Here is an 18320-nt window from a genome sequence, read left to right on the forward strand (position 1 = left end):
GGGCAAGCCTGTGAGTCACTGTCGGTAACATGGCTCCCTTCGCTAAGGCCAGCACTGACCCACTATCCATGTATCGGTAAACGCAGGGAGTGTGCCACGTGCCTTGACAGTCCAGCGCGTAGACTTAAGAAGTCGCGGCTAGGTGCTCTTTTCCCCATTTTTTTACTTCTCTTCCGTAGCCCGGGAATTTGGGAGAGAAGACTATCGTATCCAGTTAGAGGCAGAAATGACACTAAGCAGCTATCAGCTCAAGATCACAGAAGAGATCCCGCGCGGTCCTCTCAACCCCCAGCACCAAACGCCAGTGGGCGTCCCAGTGGGGCGCACCCGGAGCGCGGACCTTCACATCCTCCGAGGAACGCCGCACCCGCGTGGCGGGGGTGGGTAGATGGACCTCAGCGAGCCTCGTTTCCTAGTCGTGTTACGCAACAACTTTGCAGCCGTCATCTTCGCCCTAATTGTGCAGGGGGCGGCGTTTTGTGCGTGGAGCTTTCCCTCCCGGCTCCGGGCCGTCGCGGCTCTCCGGAGAGGCGCCGGGGCATTTTAATCGCTGCCTCCGCCGCGCAGCCCCGCGTAGCTGCCCGGCCGCGCCAACCCCTTCCCCGCCGCAGCGCGCCCCGAGTGTTGGCAGCTTGCCAGCCGCCACCCCCCGCCTTCCCTCCTGCCCACCCCAAGGTAGGGCTCCTCTCGGGAGTGTGCCGGGAAGGGGAGGCCGAGGTCCCTGCCACGCCCGGGTAGCCGCAGCCCGCAGTGCTCGGTCGGCAACAGGTAGCCCGGCCGGCTGCGGCTCTCAGGAAGACAAAAAGCGCCTCTGCGAGTGAGTGAGGGTCGCGGGGTGCGCAGAGCCACCGCAGCGACCGGGAGGGTGAAGGAAGCCAAGAGCGGACGGGGCGGTGGGACTGGGGGCTCCCGGGTTCCTCCGCAGGCTCGCTCCGGTCGTGTCGGCCGCGCGGGCCGTTGCGCAACCCTCATTACGCCGGGCATGGGGCGCCAGCCCTCGCGGGCGCTCGGACGGCGGTGGCCCTGGCCGGGGAGGGACGCAAGCTGGTAGTGGCGCCGCCGCGGAGGGGGAGCTGAGGGCGGGGAGGCGGGGCGTGGCCGCGGAGAGCCCGCCCCGGCCCGCCCCTGCCGGCCGCGGCCATTGGCGGCGGGCCGGGGGCGGGTGCAGGCGCGGCGATTGGGGCCGCGGCCGCCAGTCACGCGGGGCTGGCGGGCGGCGACGTAGCGCGGCGCTCGGAACTGACCTACTAACACACATCTCTCGGCGCGGCCACGGCGCCCGCCGGCCCGGCGACCCCCACCGACTCCCGCGCCGCGCCCTCGCCGCCGCCCGCCTCCCGCCGCGGCCCCGGAGGCCCGGCCCGGCCCGAGCCCCGAGCGCCGGCGGCCCGACTCGCGGCCGCCCCTTTCTTTCTCCTCGCCGGCCCGAGAGCAGGAACACGGTAAGCGCTCCGCCCACCGCCGGCCGGGGGCCCGGCGACTGCTCCCCGGGCGCGCTGCGGGCGGGCGGGCGCGGGGTGCTGGCCGCGCAGTGTGCGGGGTCGGGCTGTAAGCTGGGCTCGCCAGCAGCGGCGAGTGCGCGCGGGGCATTCATTACATAAACTTTTGCTGCCTTGTCAGGATGGGACTCGCCACCTTAAGGTGGCTGCTTTGATTGCAGCGCCTTCGCGCCGGCACGTAGTCCTGGCTGGTTTGCGCTCTCCCCCCGCTGCTGTTGCATAATGTCTCCTGATTTCAGGAAAATTGATGTTTTGGTAGAGAAGAGCGCCAGGCAGGCTGAGCCCTCTCCGAGCGGGAAGATGCTCTTTCCTCTCTAGTGTCTTCCTTTCTCGTTCCTTCTCTGGGGCTGGCGGCGTAGAGGGGAGAGGAATTGGGGGTTGAGGAATGGGGAATAGTCTTGATTTGCTTGGTGAGAAAACGGGTTGGTAGCGTGAACGGTGACGGCATTCGGAGAATGCCTGCGCGGCGTTTGTTTGTGTCAGGGGCTGTGCCTGCACAGACGTTTTCCACCCTGTTTGTCGTCAGCGTGTTTTACAAGCCCTCGGGAAGGTTGTGGGATTTGTCCTTTCATACATTGCATAATCTGCCCACGGTGAAATGTTGGCAAGGGTTGCGGGCTGATGTGGGAATATGCGCGTATGTGTGCAATGATTTGGTAATTGAGGCGCAGCGTTGGATATTAGATCGTTATTTACGTCTATATTACGTCCCAGATAAACAGGTTTTAAAACGATACTACGAAACCTAAAAGCAAGAATTGCTCGGGTTGAATTCTGATCTTGGGTACTACTGGGGTTCGCCCTTTCAATGTTCTCAGCTGTTATTTTTAAATCTGGGACGAACCATTGTGACGTTTACCTCCCCACCTTCCTAATTTTAATGCATTCCATTCGATCAGCCCTTTTTCTCACCTTATTGTCATCGCTTTTTCAGACACGACAAGACAAATCACATAATAGTTTCCTGGAAATGTTGCATTATGTAACTGCCGAATTTGCTGGCAGTGAGCATAGAGAGGGAGCTAATTACGTGATTTTATAATCTTGCTACAAAGAAAGTAGGACAGTCTCAGCCTTTAAGAATGTCACTATAACAGTTTTTTTTTTTTTTTCTTAAGGATATTTTAAACAGGAAAGTAGACAACCGGGTAAGCATGGAGTTTGCTCATGCTGCCGAATGTGTGTCTTTTGCCCTAAATGAAACGCGCGTTCTTCTAAATTTAGCCCTATCACATTTTAACAATTGTGGCCTCGCAGTGCTATTTCTGGTGTTTTCTCTAGGGCTGTGTGCAAATACAAGTTCAAGGCCATTTGCTGTAGTTTTAACTACACGCCTTCGGAGACCTTTGATAAGATTGTATTTTTAGGAAGGCATTTCGCAGCGCCCGGTGATTTGCTGGATGCTGGCTCCCATTTATGTTTTTAAAGGACACTTTAGGAAACTGCTGTTCTCTGAGAACAGCGGGGAATGGTCAAGTGCCATCTTCTGTTCTTGGCTTTTGTAAATAACAACAGTAAGTGAGGTCAGAAGTATTTATTTACCCCCAGATCAGATATGACCAATGGGAAACAGATATAGGTTAGTAGATCGTATTTTTGTCTGGATACCCTAGTTTTACTCATGTGAAGATGTATGAATATGTAATTTATCCAAATATTTAATTTCTTCCTGGACTGTTACATAGTGATTATGTGTGAATATATGTATATGATGGCATGTATATATCGTAACATTTAAATTAAGCGCAGGGTTTTTTTTTGGTGGGGGGGGGGGTGGACGTCTCTGGAACAGAGTATATTACCCCAAATAATTGCAGTCGCTTTCCAAGAAGCTAGTTGCTCTAGGCCCCCAGCTTCAGACCCCGACCTACTTTGCGAGCTCGCGGGGGAGTCCCGGGCCTGTAGGGGCAGCGTGGCGCCACCTTCCGATCGGGATCTCCAATGGCGCGTCCGTGCGGCCCCCAGTGCGCCGCTCCCTCCTGTGGGCCGGTGGGGTCTGCGAGAAGCCGGGGCTGGGGGCGGGTCTGGTAGTGGCGGGCGGGGACCTCGGGTCGGGACCGAGAAGCGCCTCCGGGCAGCAGTTATACTGGGGCTGCTCGGTGGCCTGCGCTCCTCCCTGCCCCCTCCCCACATTCCTTTGTTCTGGCGCGGGGGGTCCTCGCGGCGCCGAGGCCCCGCTGCGCCGCCCACCCGGAGGGAGGGGGGTCTCTGGGAGGCGCCGCGTGGGGGCGCGGCCGGTGGAGCTCGGGCCCTAGGGACCGGCCCGGGTCGGAGTGCGGGTGCGCTCTGGGTTCGCCCGGGCCGCAGGAGCCGGGGAGCCGGGGAGCCGGGGAGCCAGGGACGCCGGCGCCCGCACGGGGCAAACAGGGGCAGCGCGGGCGACCCGGAGTGCCTGCGTCTCGGCGGCCCTCCCTCCAACAGGGCAAATCCAGGGGCCTGACTCCGCGCCTCTTCTGCGGTGAGGTTCTGAAACCTGCAGACACCTTTGTTCCAAGAGTCTTCATTGTATTTCTGAGCGAAGCGCGTCTCCATTCTTGAAGTGAAAAAGACCTTAAGAGAACCTCCAAACGTCCACTGACCACAGAAATTGGGGGTGGGGGCGCTCCAGTATTGATAGTGATTAAAAAGGAAGGCCTCAGCTTGACTTTGGCCAGTTGAGTTGAGCCGATTTTTTTTTAACCTTTAATTTATATGGTCAAAGGCTAGAGAGAACACTGATCTCCAGAGTTCAAAATAAAATCAAAATACCCACATAGACGCTGCTGTCCTACTGTAAAACTACAGTACTTTCATCCTGGCATAAAGACTTCCGAGGTTGTACCCATGCGGGAACTCACAGGGAGTTCATGGAGACATTACAGATGTTCTCCTGAAGCATATCAACGCAATGTGCTCTTTGTTGAAAACTGACCAAAAACTTGGCTTCTGTGGCATCATATGCTACACCCCTATCCCTAATCAGTTTCCCTCTTGTTACAGGCAGTAGTTAGAGAACAGGCATCGGTGAGGTACAGATCCTAAGAGCACAGGCCCTGGGCTCACAAGAACCCTGGGCTCACAAGAACCCTGGGTCCCAGGCCCCAGCTTGTTATCTTCCTTCACTGTCCTGATTTCCATCACTCTCCAGGGTAAACTGAGGGAATAAAACCTGTTGACCTAGTTGGTTGTGAGGAGTTCAATAAATGTTTCCTGTATTATTGACCAGCAGCCAGAATGTGTGTGTGTGTGTGTGTCAGTCAGTATTTACCTTCATTTTTCTCTTTGTAAATCTCTTTGCAGTAATAGTAAGGATTCATGTTGGAATTAAGTCTATAAGATCTTTCTTGGATACTTTTTTTGTTCTAATAATTTTTTTTTTCCTGAAAACTTTGCCATTGTGTTCAATGTTAATTTCAGTTTAAGGGGAATTCCTGACAGGATTGCAGAACCTCAAACTTCCCAAGTCATTGGGTTAATGTTTTGGGGAGCTGCTTGAAGGAATAGAGAGATGAGTCGATTATAGTAGCAGGAATGAAGTGACAAGTGCTGTATTAATAGCTCAGCTCTTTCCAATTCCCTTACACATTCTGTGACTCATTTTCTGTAGCCTGGATGATTTCTCTATCTAAAACTTTGTGGTCTGAGATCAGCAGTGGATGGTGAGACACCACAGATCAGCTCTCTTGTAGGGGTATATGTAGCCTGAAAACTAAGGCTGGTCCTGTGAAAGTGTTTATATTTGACCCTTTTGACTAACAGAAGAAATTTTCATTTGGTTTACCCTTAACACTTGCGACATAGGTCAGGCTTCAGTAAGAGTCATGAGCAGAGAAGACAGCCTGGAACTGATAGGCATCGTTGCCTTTTGATACTGATCATTCTTCAGAAAAGAGATTAAGAGTTAGTATTTACTAAACTTACACTCTGCATGTGCCAGGCACAGTGTTGAGGGGCTCTGTTATCATCCACATTTCATAGATGAGGAAATGGAAACTCGGAGAAATGAATTAGCAGCCCAGGTCGCAGAGCCTGAAAACCAGATGGGGAAATTTGCACCTCGACAAAGTGTATTCTCACACTCACTGTAGTTTTTGAAACAATTTCCTTTTCTGGGTTAAAGGCTTATTTTTGTGCAGTGCAGTTATAACATCACTGTGATGCAACAGCCTGAAAATTAAAACTCTTTGTGAGAGGCCTTTCGGACGTTGAGCAATGTGCCTGACTCACCAGCTGAGTGGATTTTTCTAGTTGACCTTGCCTTGGTCATTAGAGTCAATTTCGAGATGTAAATGCGATTGCAGCATGGAATGGAAAAGGTGCAGTCATATTGCCTGGGCTTTATTTTTACCCAGGTTAAACTCGTATACTTCATGATTTCCATTGTAATCCAGATGCCATTGATGCTGTTAAAGTTGTTTATTTTTAATTTGTATTGAGGAATGAGAGCACACTTGGGATTCAATTCAAAATATAACAGAAACAATGTAATTGAAATTTCCTTTAATATTCATTTCTTGTTTTTGTAAGGTATGCCTGTATTTCACAGGGTTTAACACATTGTTTGATATCCTGTTATTTTTCTAAATTATATTTGAGTTGATTTCTATCCAGGTTGGACTTGTATGAGAATGTTGAAAGACGTTGACCTTTGATCACAGACATTACATAAGAATTTTTCAGTTTCAAAATGAATTTTTATTACTACTACCCCCAGTTATCTTTCACATTTCTTTGTAAGTTACTTTACTGTAGTTAAAAAAAACACCCAGAACTGTTTCTCGTATGGCTTTACTGAGAGAGCATAGCTTGTTTTTATGATAAGAAAGTTTACTTGAGATTTGCTAGATGCCATTTGTTAATAATCTGTGCTTTGAGGACTCAGTTTCATAGGACTCAGAGTGATGTTTATAAGCCTTTTAGTTATCAGAACATGATGTCTTTTACTAATTAGCTTTTTAGGGGTCTTAAACTGTAATTAACTGGTCTTCAGATAAACACTAAAAATAAGCATTTAAAAATCTACTCTATTCATAAGGTAGAAAATGACATTTATAATCATCCACTGACTAGAAAAGTGGAAAAAGAAATTAAAAAGCCAAGTGAAGCAAGTTGGGATGATTCTACATTATCATTAGAAACTTTCAAGAATTTTCTCGGCCTGACTGCCCCCCCAGCCCACCATTTTTGCCATCATTACACCATGTTGCATGTATTACTTATTCATTGGAGGATTTCCTACAACTGGGTTACTTTGTGATTGTTGATATCCTTTCAAGATTTCAGATTAGTTGCTACACTGATCAGTTATCTTTTCAGAAGTTTCAAGATATTAATAGTCCCCACTTTTAAGTTTCTATAGATTTTTAAAAAATTATTACTGTCCTGTTTTCGCCCCCTGTTACTTCCCATCTTTAGTGGGAGCTGTTCTTATTTCTCAAGCTGTGCAGTTAAGTGTTTGGTCATGCTAGTGTGTATGTGCTTACTCTTTGCAGACTTCAGAATAATTTAATTGTGTATTAAGTTACAAACACTGATGACCTCTTGAAGAATGTTAAGTTATACTATTTCATATTTCAATTACTTAAATTACATCAGTGATGTAATAAAATGCAGTGTTGTCATTGTATTTATTAAATTTAAATTTAATTTTCAACTAGTCCTTTGTTGAACTTGAAATATTTTCATTTATCATAAACTGGAACAGGCTTTGACACATTTATTTACGGAGGCACCCAAATAGAAAAAGTAGGTCAATTTGTTGCTATGATAGAATAGATTCTGGCAGTGTGCAAGTGTGTGTGTGTGTGTTTGTGTGCCTGTGTGTGTCTTGCCTGTCTTGATCAAGTACACATTTCTCTCTAACTTTGGGGTAAGCTGCTTCCTGGGGACAAAATGACCCTTAGAGAGGTTTAACATAGTTTTCTCAATTTAAAAATCCTTTTCTTTTTCAATGGAATTAGAAAATTCTCTTGCAACTTCAGTGTTTTCTGACTGCGTTTTTTCACTCCCCATTTCCTCTGGGTTGTACACGTGTAGTGACTTCTTTTCTTATTTCATCTCTGCTTTTAAATACTAGATTGTTTTCTCATCCATGAAAAGAAGTAAAGTATTTCATTGACACAGATACTGTGAATTTTACCCACAGGAAGAAAATGAAGGGTTAACATATTGCTAGTGTTCATACTTTAAAAGTATAAAGAGATGTGAATTGATTAATTGATTTGATTTTTTCATGAAAATGACATTTATCTCAAAAATAAGCATCTGCTGTCTTACTGGAGAGATGGCTTACAGTTTAACATAATTTAAGCTTACCTTGAAAACATTTTTCTTCCTTTACTGTTATCTATATGATACAACAGGGAGAAAACAATACATTCAGAGAGGAGAGGGAAAATAAGATAATTCTATAATGTTTCCAAATCATTGGGCGGATCAAATAGTATTTCATCTTCTATTGACAGAATTTTAAAAACAAAATATATATAGCAATTTGCCTTAAAACTTATCCTTTAGAGATAATTAATAACAAAATGTTCTCAGAGTAGATTTTAATGTTTAGACTATTAGTAAGATTTCAGATGATTGAAACAAAGCATCTTTATTCTTTTCCTTTGTAGAGCTTAGATTGTTAAACATTATTTCTGTGAGAGACCAGGGAAGATAAAGGTCTACCATAAACATAAGTAATGAGATAACTCTTCAAGGATAAATTTGGTCTAGAATTATTGTTATGAGGTTATATTCTTTTATAGAATTTTCTAAATCAAATCTTGTTCTTAAAAACAATATTTAGGTAATCTGACTTAAACTTTTATCTTTTTTTATTTTTATTTTTTATTATTATTATACTTTAAGTTCTAGGGTACATGTGCATAACGTGCAGGTTTGTTACATATGTATACTTGTGCCATGTTGCTGTGCTGCACCCATCAACTCGTCAGCACCCATCAACTCGTCATTTACATCAGGTATAACTCCCAATGCAATCCCTCCCCCCTTCCCCCTCCCCCCTCCCCATGATAGGCCCCGGTGTGTGATGTTCCCCTTCCCGAGTCCAAGTGATTGACTTAAACTTTTAATAACTGGGCTTATGAAATATAATTCTTGCTGTATAATTCTTGCTTAGAGAAATAGTGTGATGGACTATACAAAAGTGTTAATTAGTGATGGCACCTTCAGAGTATGTATGGAAAAATATGTCAACTGGTATGTAATAATACCTGCTCTTAAATTTCTCTTTTTTATTTGTGTTTTCAAGGAGAGTCATATCATGTAATGTGTGTAATGAAGTTAATCGTGCTGAGTACACTAACATCATAGAATTGGCATGTAGTGTCAATTATTCACCAAAAAAGAAACTTAAGCAATGACTAATATACCACAACATTAGATGTTGATTTGAAAAGATGATGCATAGATGAAGTAATTGTTAAATTAATCATAAGGGAAAATATTGAGGCTTGAAATAAATTTGTTAGGTTAGCATAAATCCTGAGGCTTTTTGAAGGCATCATAAACTACTTTTGCATTTGCTTTAAGTTTATTGTTGAGGGGCATAAGGAGAGCCCAGAGCCCATCTGTGCCCAACTGTTGTGTGGTCTTGGGAAGGTCAGTCTGTCTTCTAGCTGATTAATCTGCAAAATGAGAGGGTCAGAGAGACACCGTCCCCTGCCTCATGTTGAAAACAGATTACACTCTTGGATTTGTTTAAAAAAAAATCATAGGTGACAATGTGCACAGCTATCATATTTCTTTTTCTCTATTTAACATAATTAGAATGGCCAGGAGGTTAAAATTGTAGCAGAGATACGAAAATTAAAAAAATGTTTTCTCAATTCATAAATAGTGCCAGATGTGAAACATCTCTAAGGAGGGTGGAGAAAACTTCTAGATAGTATCTTTGCTGGCTTAAAGAAGTTAAGGGCCCAGGCGTGATGGCTCATGCCTGTAATTCCAGCACTTTGGGAGGCCATGGCAGGCGGATCACCTGAGGTAGGGAGTTCGAGACCAGCCTGACCAACATGGAGAAACCCTGTCTCTACTAAAAATACAAAATTAGCTGGGCATGGTGGCGCATGTCTGTAATCCTAGCTACTTGGGAGGCTGAGGCAGGAGAATCGCTTGAACCCGGGAGGTGGAAGTTGCCGTGAGCTGAGATCGCGCCATTGCACTCCAGCCTGAGCGAAACTCCATCTCAAAAAAAAAAAAAAAGTTAAGCTAGCATAGTGCCTTACTGCGCCCAAAGTAACGTAGTAAAGGGGTGTGTATTACTTAGAAATGAAAGTGACACAAAAGAGAACTGTGTGTAAATAAGACTGCATTGCACAGATGCAGAACCACCTGTGAAAGTGTAGGAGAGAGTAAAGGAACTGGGCCGGAATGTAAGCTCTGCCATTTAACTAGCTGTGTGACACTGGGCAAGTCACTTGCCTTCTGTGAGCCTTAGTTTTCTTATCTGAAAATAGTCATTGAAAGTGAATGAAGGAAAGCAGGTCAGGCTCCCAGTGCCCGTTCTGTGGTAAGTGTTCAATAAATGGCACCTATTATGATTGTTTTTGTTATTATCTCCATGACAGGAAGAAAGCCTGCACCCCAGGCCCATGTCTGTGCAGCTCTGCACTCACACCTGGTTCCCCTCCGCTCACCTGTTTGTCTCCCACCCACGACTGAGTGCCTGGTCTCGGGAGTTGGGTTTTTCCTCTCCTTGTTTATGTGCCCCCAGTCTTCCCTTGTGCCCAGTACACAGTAGGTGCTCCATATGTGTTGAATAAACCAATTAATGAATAAGAGAATCTCTCTGTTAATAAGTAAAATATCTTCTTTACAATTCACAGAACATTAAAAGAAAGCATCAAAAAAGTTTTCTGGTTACAAAACTCTCTTATATAAGGTATGTGGGTGACTGTCAAGGAAATGTTGAGCACCTAATATCTTCAGGTTTTTGCTAGAAGACTGCAAGTATATTTTAATTTCCACCCTGAAGTAATTCCCAGTGTAGTTGGGCACAAAAGACAAACATGTGGAAACACACACAGTGTATGTGATTATGCCTCTCTCCGGATCACCCCACAATGCTGATAAACTCTTTTTAACACTGCAAGATTATTTGATACATAATATTACAGAAAATATCCTAAGATAGTATGGTGATTTGCCGCTGAGTTGTGGAGACCATGAATGTAATATATACAGATGAGAGAAGAATCACAGATTTATAGTGACATGTCATGAAATTCAAATAGGAAGAAGATGATTAAAAACAAATGAGATGGCCGGGTGCAGTGGCTCACGCCTGTAATCCCAGCACTTTGGGAGGCCAAGGCGGACGGATCACCTGAGGTCGGGAGTTCAAGACCAGCCCGACCAACATGGAGAAACCCCATCTACTAAAAATACAAAAGTATCTGGGCATGGCGGCACATGCCTGTAATCCCAGCTACTCGGGAGGCTGAGGCAGGAGAATTGCTTGAACCCTGTAGGCGGAGGCTGTGGTGAGCCAAGATCACACCATTGCACTCCAGCCTGGGCAACAAGAGTGAAACGCCATCTAAAAAAAAAAAAAAAAAAAAAGGAAATGAGGTTTTCTGTAGGTCTTAATGTACCAACAAAGTTGTAGAGATGATAAAGTAGACATATAGTACTTAGACACCTAGAAGACACGAGTTAAGGAAATTTTAAGACAAATGGGGCTATTTTAGTTAAATAGAAATAGGATTGTGAAGGCTCCTTCCCAATTGGGCCCCAACCTTGAAAAGGTCCTCGAAGTTTAGGAAGAGTAACTAAGACAGACAGAATGGTGAGGCATTTCAAAAGCATTACTGTAAAAACTAGTAAGTGAGGCAAAATAAAGGAGTCTGATTTTTTTTTTTAAAGAAGGAACAAACAAGATAACACATGAAAGAGAAAGATTCTCAAGTGGAGAAAATAACCAGAATTAATAGTCTGCAAGGGATCATATGATGTTTAAAAACTAAAAGTGGAAAAAAGTAGTGGCCGAGACTATAGTGGAGATTTGAAAGGTGCCTTGGGAAAGGTCAGTGCAGTCATCTTTAACTGGGATATCTTCCTCTTTACTTCTCCACTCGTTTTACTTCAGCAGGAGGACTTTGCTGAATGGCAGAGTACAGACTTCAACAGAGGAAAGAATCCATTCAATATGTGGAGGAAACTGGGCTTTCATGTTAAAGGATAAAACCTAAATGCAAATTAGAGGAAACAGTATTGTTGGCTGGGCGTGGTGGCTCATGCCTGTAATCCCAGCACTTTGGGAGGCCAAGGCAGGCGAATCACCGAAGGTCAGGCGTTCAAGACCAGCCTGGCCAACATGGTAAAACCCTGTCTCTACTAAAAATACAAAAAAATTAGCTGGTGGCGTGCAACTGTAACCCGAGCTACTCAGGAGGCTGAGGCAGGAGAATCGCTTGAGCCCGGGAGGCAGAGGTTGCAGTGCGGCAAGATTGCGCCACTGCACTCTAGCCTGGGCAGCAGAGCGAGACTCTGTATCAAAAAAAGAAAAAGGAAATAATATTGTTTAAATGATAAATAGGAAGATTCCTTCTCTGCAGCATCATTGCTGACTGTGACATACTCCTTGCCTTCATTTCCCATTAAAGTTTCATTATCAAAGAACAGAAACTTGGTATTCATAATCACAAATTTCTCTGAGTTACAACTAGCTGTTCCCTTAACTGTGTTGGCTCAGTTTAATGGGCAAAAACCTGGCATGAAACATTATTCTTTATGATCCTGAAATTATTACACAATTCCTTTCATTCCTTCTGGAAAAGACAAAAGAAGCTGGCAGGCTTTTCCAATTGATAAAAGTAAACTTCACTTTATTAGTCATTATGAAACTAGGCATAAGAAAGAGATAGTGACATCATGTAAGAACATTACATCTTTATTTTTGAGACGAAGTCTCGCTTTTGTCCCCCATGCTGGAGTGCAGGGGCGCCATCTTGGCTCACTGCAACCTCCGCCTCCTGGGTTCCTGGGTTCAAGCAATTCTCCTGCCTCAGCCTCCCGAGTGGCTGGGATTACAGGCACCTGCCACCATGCCTGACTAATTTTTGTATTTTTAGTAGAGATTGGGTTTCACCATGTTAGCCAGGCTGGTCTCAAACTCCTGACCTCAGGTGATCCACCCACCTCAGCCTCCCAAGGTGTTGGGATGTACAGGCACGAGCCACCACGCCCGGCTCATTACATCTTTTTAGTATGGTAGGATAAAGTGCTATTGTGTGCAGATCGTGCTGATGGAACCGTTGTTGTACCACGTCTATTTTACGAAAAGTATTACCAACTGGAACATTAGGCAGAGAATCAGTGTCTAGAAACATAGCTAAATTCAAAAGCCCCCATGCAACGATTGCTATTGGAACATAACATGGATTTTATTAACTCAAGCTAAGGCAATCGTCAGGCCAAATTTGTACTGTAAGTATTTCATCAGTGGAAGAGGAAACTAATGAATGATTCTATTCTTGAGTTCTTATATTTTGCTTGAAACTAATTCACATAAATGAAAGAAATTTTTTTCTGTAACTATATTCTCTTGGTTTAAAATAATTTTGTTTCAAGAATGCACTATACTTTTAAAAACCCCTTTGAATAAAATAGTGGTTTTTTTTTTGTTTTGTGTGTGGGTTTTTTTTTTTTTTTTTTAGATGGAGTCTTGCTCTGTCACCAGGCTGGAGTGCAGTGGTGTGATCTCAGCTCACTGCAATCTCCACCTCCCGGGTTCAAGCGATTCTCCTGCCTCAGCCTCCCAAGTAGCTGGGACTACAGGTGCACGCCACCACACCCAGCTAATTTTTGTATTTTTTAGTAGAGTTAGGGTTTCACCATGTTGGCCAGGATGGTCTCGATCTCCTGACCTCGTGATCTGCCCGCTTCGGCCTCCCAAAGTGCTGGGATTACAAGCGTGAGCCACTGTGCCTGGCCTAGTAACTGTTTTTTAGTTCAAAGCTACTATGTAACTGAAATCTGAAATCTATTTTGACAAAATTTTCAGGATCACAAGAAGTATTTTGGATATTTCAATGTTGAATGTTTGATAGAACAATTCAAAGGAATCAGAAAAAAAAAATTCTAATCTCTTAAACTCAGATGCTTGTAAAGAGGTGGATTGATTGAGAAGAATCCTTTTCATTGAGTTGCAGTGAGTCACCTGGTGGAATTTGCTGGAATATAAGCCTACCAGGCAGTCAGGGATGTGATGGGCAGGTTTATGTCCACGTTAAGGTGTAGATTAAAATCAACAGCTCCGTTGTTAATGTGGCTTTTACTTTAGTTTTTGTGGAAGAAATTTGTCTCCATTTATATTGTATTCTATATAGGAGTGCAGAACTTTTTTTTACTCATATTGAAGTTTACTTGGTTAAGTCCCTTTTAAGAGGTGAGCATATTGCTTGGCAGTGATGTAAATATTAGGTAACGTTATTTAGAAGCACCACGCTATGCATGTACTATTTAGAAACTTAACCAACCAGAGGTTATCTGTCATTTCCTTCCTGTAATTGCCCACACCCAACTATTTCTCCATTTTGCCTCATTAAATACAGCCTTCCTCTATATCTCTCTGGGCAGAGGTTATTTTTCCCTCACTTTCCTGGACCACATATTCTCTTACTGATAGGTCTCATTAGGGATTTGTGCTTTATAGCTTTATAGTTTAGGTATTTGGGAACTTACTTCCTTTTTGAGAATGCTAACTTGTTGAAAGAAAGAACTGTGGCTGTGCCTCATCTGTGCTTGTATGCCCTACATGCTTAGCATATTTCCTTGTACATAATTTGTAATAAACATTTATCCAATGAATAACTGGGATTTTTTTTTTATTCATGTATTGCAGATAACCACGGAGGCCCAGCTTCATTCAATAAGGAGCCTGACGGATTTATCCCAGACAGTAGAACAAAAGGAAGAATATTGATGGATTTTAAACCAGAGTTTTTAAAGAGCTTGAGAATACGGGGAAATTAATTTGTTCTCCTACACGCATATATAGGGGAAGGTTGTTTCTGATGCAGCTGAGAAAAATGCAGACCATCAAAAAGGAGCAGGCATCTCTTGATGCCAGTAGCAATGTGGACAAGATGATGGTCCTTAATTCTGCTTTAACGGAAGTGTCTGAAGACTCCACAACAGGTGAGGAGCTGCTTCTCAGTGAAGGAAGTGTGGGGAAAAACAAATCTTCTGCGTGTCGGAGGAAACGGGAGTTCATTCCCGATGAAAAGAAAGATGCTATGTACTGGGAAAAAAGGCGGAAAAATAATGAAGCTGCCAAAAGATCTCGTGAGAAGCGTCGACTGAATGACCTGGTTTTAGAGAACAAACTAATTGCACTGGGAGAAGAAAACGCCACTTTAAAAGCTGAGCTGCTTTCACTAAAATTAAAGTTTGGTTTAATTAGCTCCACAGCATATGCTCAAGAGATTCAGAAACTCAGTAATTCTACAGCTGTGTACTTCCAAGATTACCAGACTTCCAAATCCAATGTGAGCTCATTTGTGGACGAGCACGAACCCGCGATGGTGGCAAGCAGTTGTATTTCTGTCATTAAACACTCTCCACAAAGCTCGCTGTCCGATGTTTCCGAAGTGTCCTCGGTAGAGCACACGCAGGAGAGCTCTGTGCAGGGAAGCTGCAGAAGTCCTGAAAACAAGTTCCAGATTATCAAGCAAGAGCCGATGGAATTAGAGAGCTACACAAGGGAGACGAGAGATGACCGAGGCTCTTACACAGCATCCATCTATCAAAACTATATGGGGAATTCTTTTTCTGGATACTCACACTCTCCCCCACTACTGCAAGTCAACCGATCCTCCAGCAACTCCCCGAGAACGTCGGAAACCGACGATGGTGTGGTAGGAAAGTCATCTGATGGCGAAGATGAGCAACAGGTCCCCAAGGGCCCTATCCATTCTCCAGTTGAACTCAAGCACGTGCATGCAACGGTGGTTAAAGTTCCAGAAGTGAATTCCTCTGCCTTGCCACACAAGCTCCGGATCAAAGCTAAAGCCATGCAGATCAAAGTAGAAGCCTTTGATAATGAATTTGAGGCCACGCAAAAACTTTCCTCCCCTATTGACATGACATCTAAAAGACATTTTGAACTCGAAAAGCATAGTGCCCCAAGTATGGTACATTCTTCTCTTACTCCTTTCTCAGTGCAAGTGACTAACATTCAAGATTGGTCTCTCAAATCGGAGCACTGGCATCAAAAAGAACTGAGTGGCAAAACTCAGAATAGTTTCAAAACTGGAGTTGTTGAAATGAAAGACAGTGGCTACAAAGTTTCTGGCCCAGAGAATTTGTATTTGAAGCAGGGGATAGCAAACTTATCTGCAGAGGTTGTCTCTCTGAAGAGACTTATAGCCACACAACCAATCTCTGCTTCAGACTCTGGGTAAATTACTACTGAGTAAGAGCTGGGCATTTAGAAAGATGTCATTTGCAATAGAGCAGTCCGTTTTGTATTATGCTGAATTTTCACTGGACCTGTGATGTCATTTCACTGTGATGTGCACATGTTGTCTGTTTGGTGTCTTTTTGTGCACAGATGATGATGAAGATTAGATTGTGTTATCACTCTGCCTGTGTATAGTCTAATAGTCCATGCAAAGGCTGTATATATTGAACATTATTTTTGTTGTTCTATTATAAAGTGTGTAAGTTACCAGTTTCAATAAAGGATTGGTGACAAACACAGAACTCCGGCTCCATTGCATTTGATTTGATGGAAAAGAAAAATCAATTTAAGTTACAAAACTAAATATTAAGCTGTTTTACATTTTATATGGGGGAGTTTTCTCCCCTGAATAAGAGAAAACTGAAGTGCTAAGTTCAGCAAATAATTTGTTTTTCCAGGCTATCAGTTGGAAAACCTTCTAAAGAGAAAGAAAAGAAAAATAACAGTGAATTTTCTTGCATTCAAGACTAATTCACTAAATTACTTTATATTATATATTTTTCTGTAAAATTATGTTTTCTCTATAATTTTCTTAAGTATAAAAATCCAAGTTGTTTGGTAACAGCCTCTTCTTAGTTATCTACCCTTTAAGTATGACACATGGATGTGGGTAGTTGAGTCACTGACGCATTTTATTAAAGTCTGTTTTAAAAGAGTAGATAAAGACTGAGGATGAGGCATTTTTATGTTATTATAAGTCTTAACAGTTCTAGAGTATAACAACCTAGGGAACTAAGCTAAACACTAATTTTATTTAGTTGTTAAAATTTCAAAGAACACGTCAATTACCACATGCCAACATATATAATCTGAGTATACATAATGACATTTTAGAAGATTTGTTAATGATGAATAGAAAGAATGGCTCTATATCTTCAGATATTAGCTTAAAAATTATAACATAGAAGTCCAAAAAAAAAATCTTCCTAAGTAAATTGAGGATAAGACCATGATTGGTTATTTGTCCAAGACCCTCAGTTGCCTTATAGAAGTAAGCGTGGTCAAACGTGGACTCAGTGCTTCTGTTGCAGTGCGTGACTGGCATCTGCCTCTGCGGCTGGGATGGGGTGGGGTTGGGGGAAAGTTGTGGGGGTTGGTAGGCGGGCTGGGCATTAGTCAGGCACAGCTTTCTCCAGAGATAACTGCTCACTGAAGCCCTCTCCAGAATCATCTCTTTCCACACTGACCTCTTTTCTATTCTAGAAGTGGGTAAAAGACTTGAGCAGTCCTGGAACAGGTGCAGAGTGACAGTGACTCAGCCCTCACTTCTCACTCGCATCTCATGTTGGCAGGGAGGCAAAATGCAGGCAGGAAGAGCCCAAGGGTAGCATCCCGTTTTAGGAGTCTGCAGTCTTTGTGACTGCCCGCTTTGAGCACAAGCCTGATTTTTGATATGCTAAATTTCCTGCACTTTCATATTTTTAAAAAGCATGGTGCTTTGTATTAAAGGCACTGCCAGTAACACACACACACACACACACACACACACACACACACACACACAGGTCATCCACTTTGTCCTTTCTGCCACAGGGGTCACTTTCCTCTCTGAAATCTGGCTCTTAGGAAAATGTGCCGCCTGGCTCCGCTCTTGGCCTTCTCTCTCCAGTATTTTACTAGTGGCTGGGTGAGGCTCAGAGGCCGACTCTTCTCATTTGTGAAAGTTATAAAGCAGGGAAGGAGAGCTAAAATATCCGATGGGAGTCAGGACCCAAAAGCCTTTGGCGGTCTAGATGGGTAGGATGAATCTAACAACACAAAATATAATAGGGATACAACGTAAAGCCAGGTTCCTACAAAAAAAAAAAAAAAAAAAAGCTATCCAAATTCACAATTGGGAGAAAAATAATAAAATAACTACATTTAAAAAAATGAGTTTTAGTTCCCTCAAGCTTACTAAGAGTCAACAACGGTGGAACGCTGGGTTGTGTCAATGCAAATAGCATTCCAAGCACAGGTGGCTGTCCTCCGTACCTGGGGTGCGCACTTGATAAGAGGAGCAACAGCAGACTTTCCAAAGGAGATGGGCGAGTTTGTAGCCGTGAAGTAAGATAAAACACTAAGATAACTATTGGTAAATTGTCCAAAAAGGGATCAGCCTTACACTCTGGGCTACTGAAAGGGAGAATAAGTAGATAATAGCAAGAAAGGTAAATCTCGAGTAGTTTTCTTTTTTTTTTTTTTTTTTTTGAAGAACTTTGATCTCTCAGAACAGTGCGGAAGCAAACAGCACCTTCCCCGGTAATCTGTGAATATTAGCGCTCATGGTGTGTAACACACTCAGATGTCATCATTTGAACTCTTTTCCTTAGCCTTTTTTTGCCTTTTCATTTCAAGGATCGAAGTTATCATTGGGATCATGTTTA

At 43.7% G+C, this 18320-nt stretch overlaps 1 protein-coding gene across 3 annotated transcripts; it reads left to right on the plus strand.

Annotated features, from left to right (window-relative positions):
• The first annotated feature begins 461 nt into the window (after positions 1-461).
• On the plus strand, positions 462-16196 carry NFIL3 (nuclear factor, interleukin 3 regulated). Of its 3 annotated transcripts, none has more exons than XM_003911965.3 (2): positions 462-675; positions 14335-16196. In XM_003911965.3, the coding sequence occupies exon 2, from the start codon at positions 14507-14509 to the stop codon at positions 15893-15895; it is 1389 nt and encodes a 462-aa protein (XP_003912014.1). In that variant the 5' UTR covers positions 462-675; positions 14335-14506; the 3' UTR covers positions 15896-16196. The 3 variants fall into 3 exon arrangements, with proteins under 3 accessions (XP_003912014.1, XP_003912013.1, XP_021783372.1); XM_003911964.4 differs by lacking the exon at positions 462-675 and adding an exon at positions 1215-1442; XM_021927680.2 differs by lacking the exon at positions 462-675 and adding an exon at positions 13351-14236.
• The last annotated feature ends 2124 nt before the right edge of the window (positions 16197-18320 follow it).

Source organism: Papio anubis, chromosome 13 (genome assembly GCF_008728515.1).
Source record: "Papio anubis isolate 15944 chromosome 13, Panubis1.0, whole genome shotgun sequence".
In the NCBI taxonomy this organism is placed as follows: domain Eukaryota; kingdom Metazoa; phylum Chordata; class Mammalia; order Primates; family Cercopithecidae; genus Papio; species Papio anubis.

Bases quoted from the DNA above. Each gene is read 5' to 3' on its own strand.
- NFIL3 (XM_003911965.3), top strand. From the start codon at position 14,507: ATGCAGCTGAGAAAAATGCAGACCATCAAAAAGGAGCAGGCATCTCTT.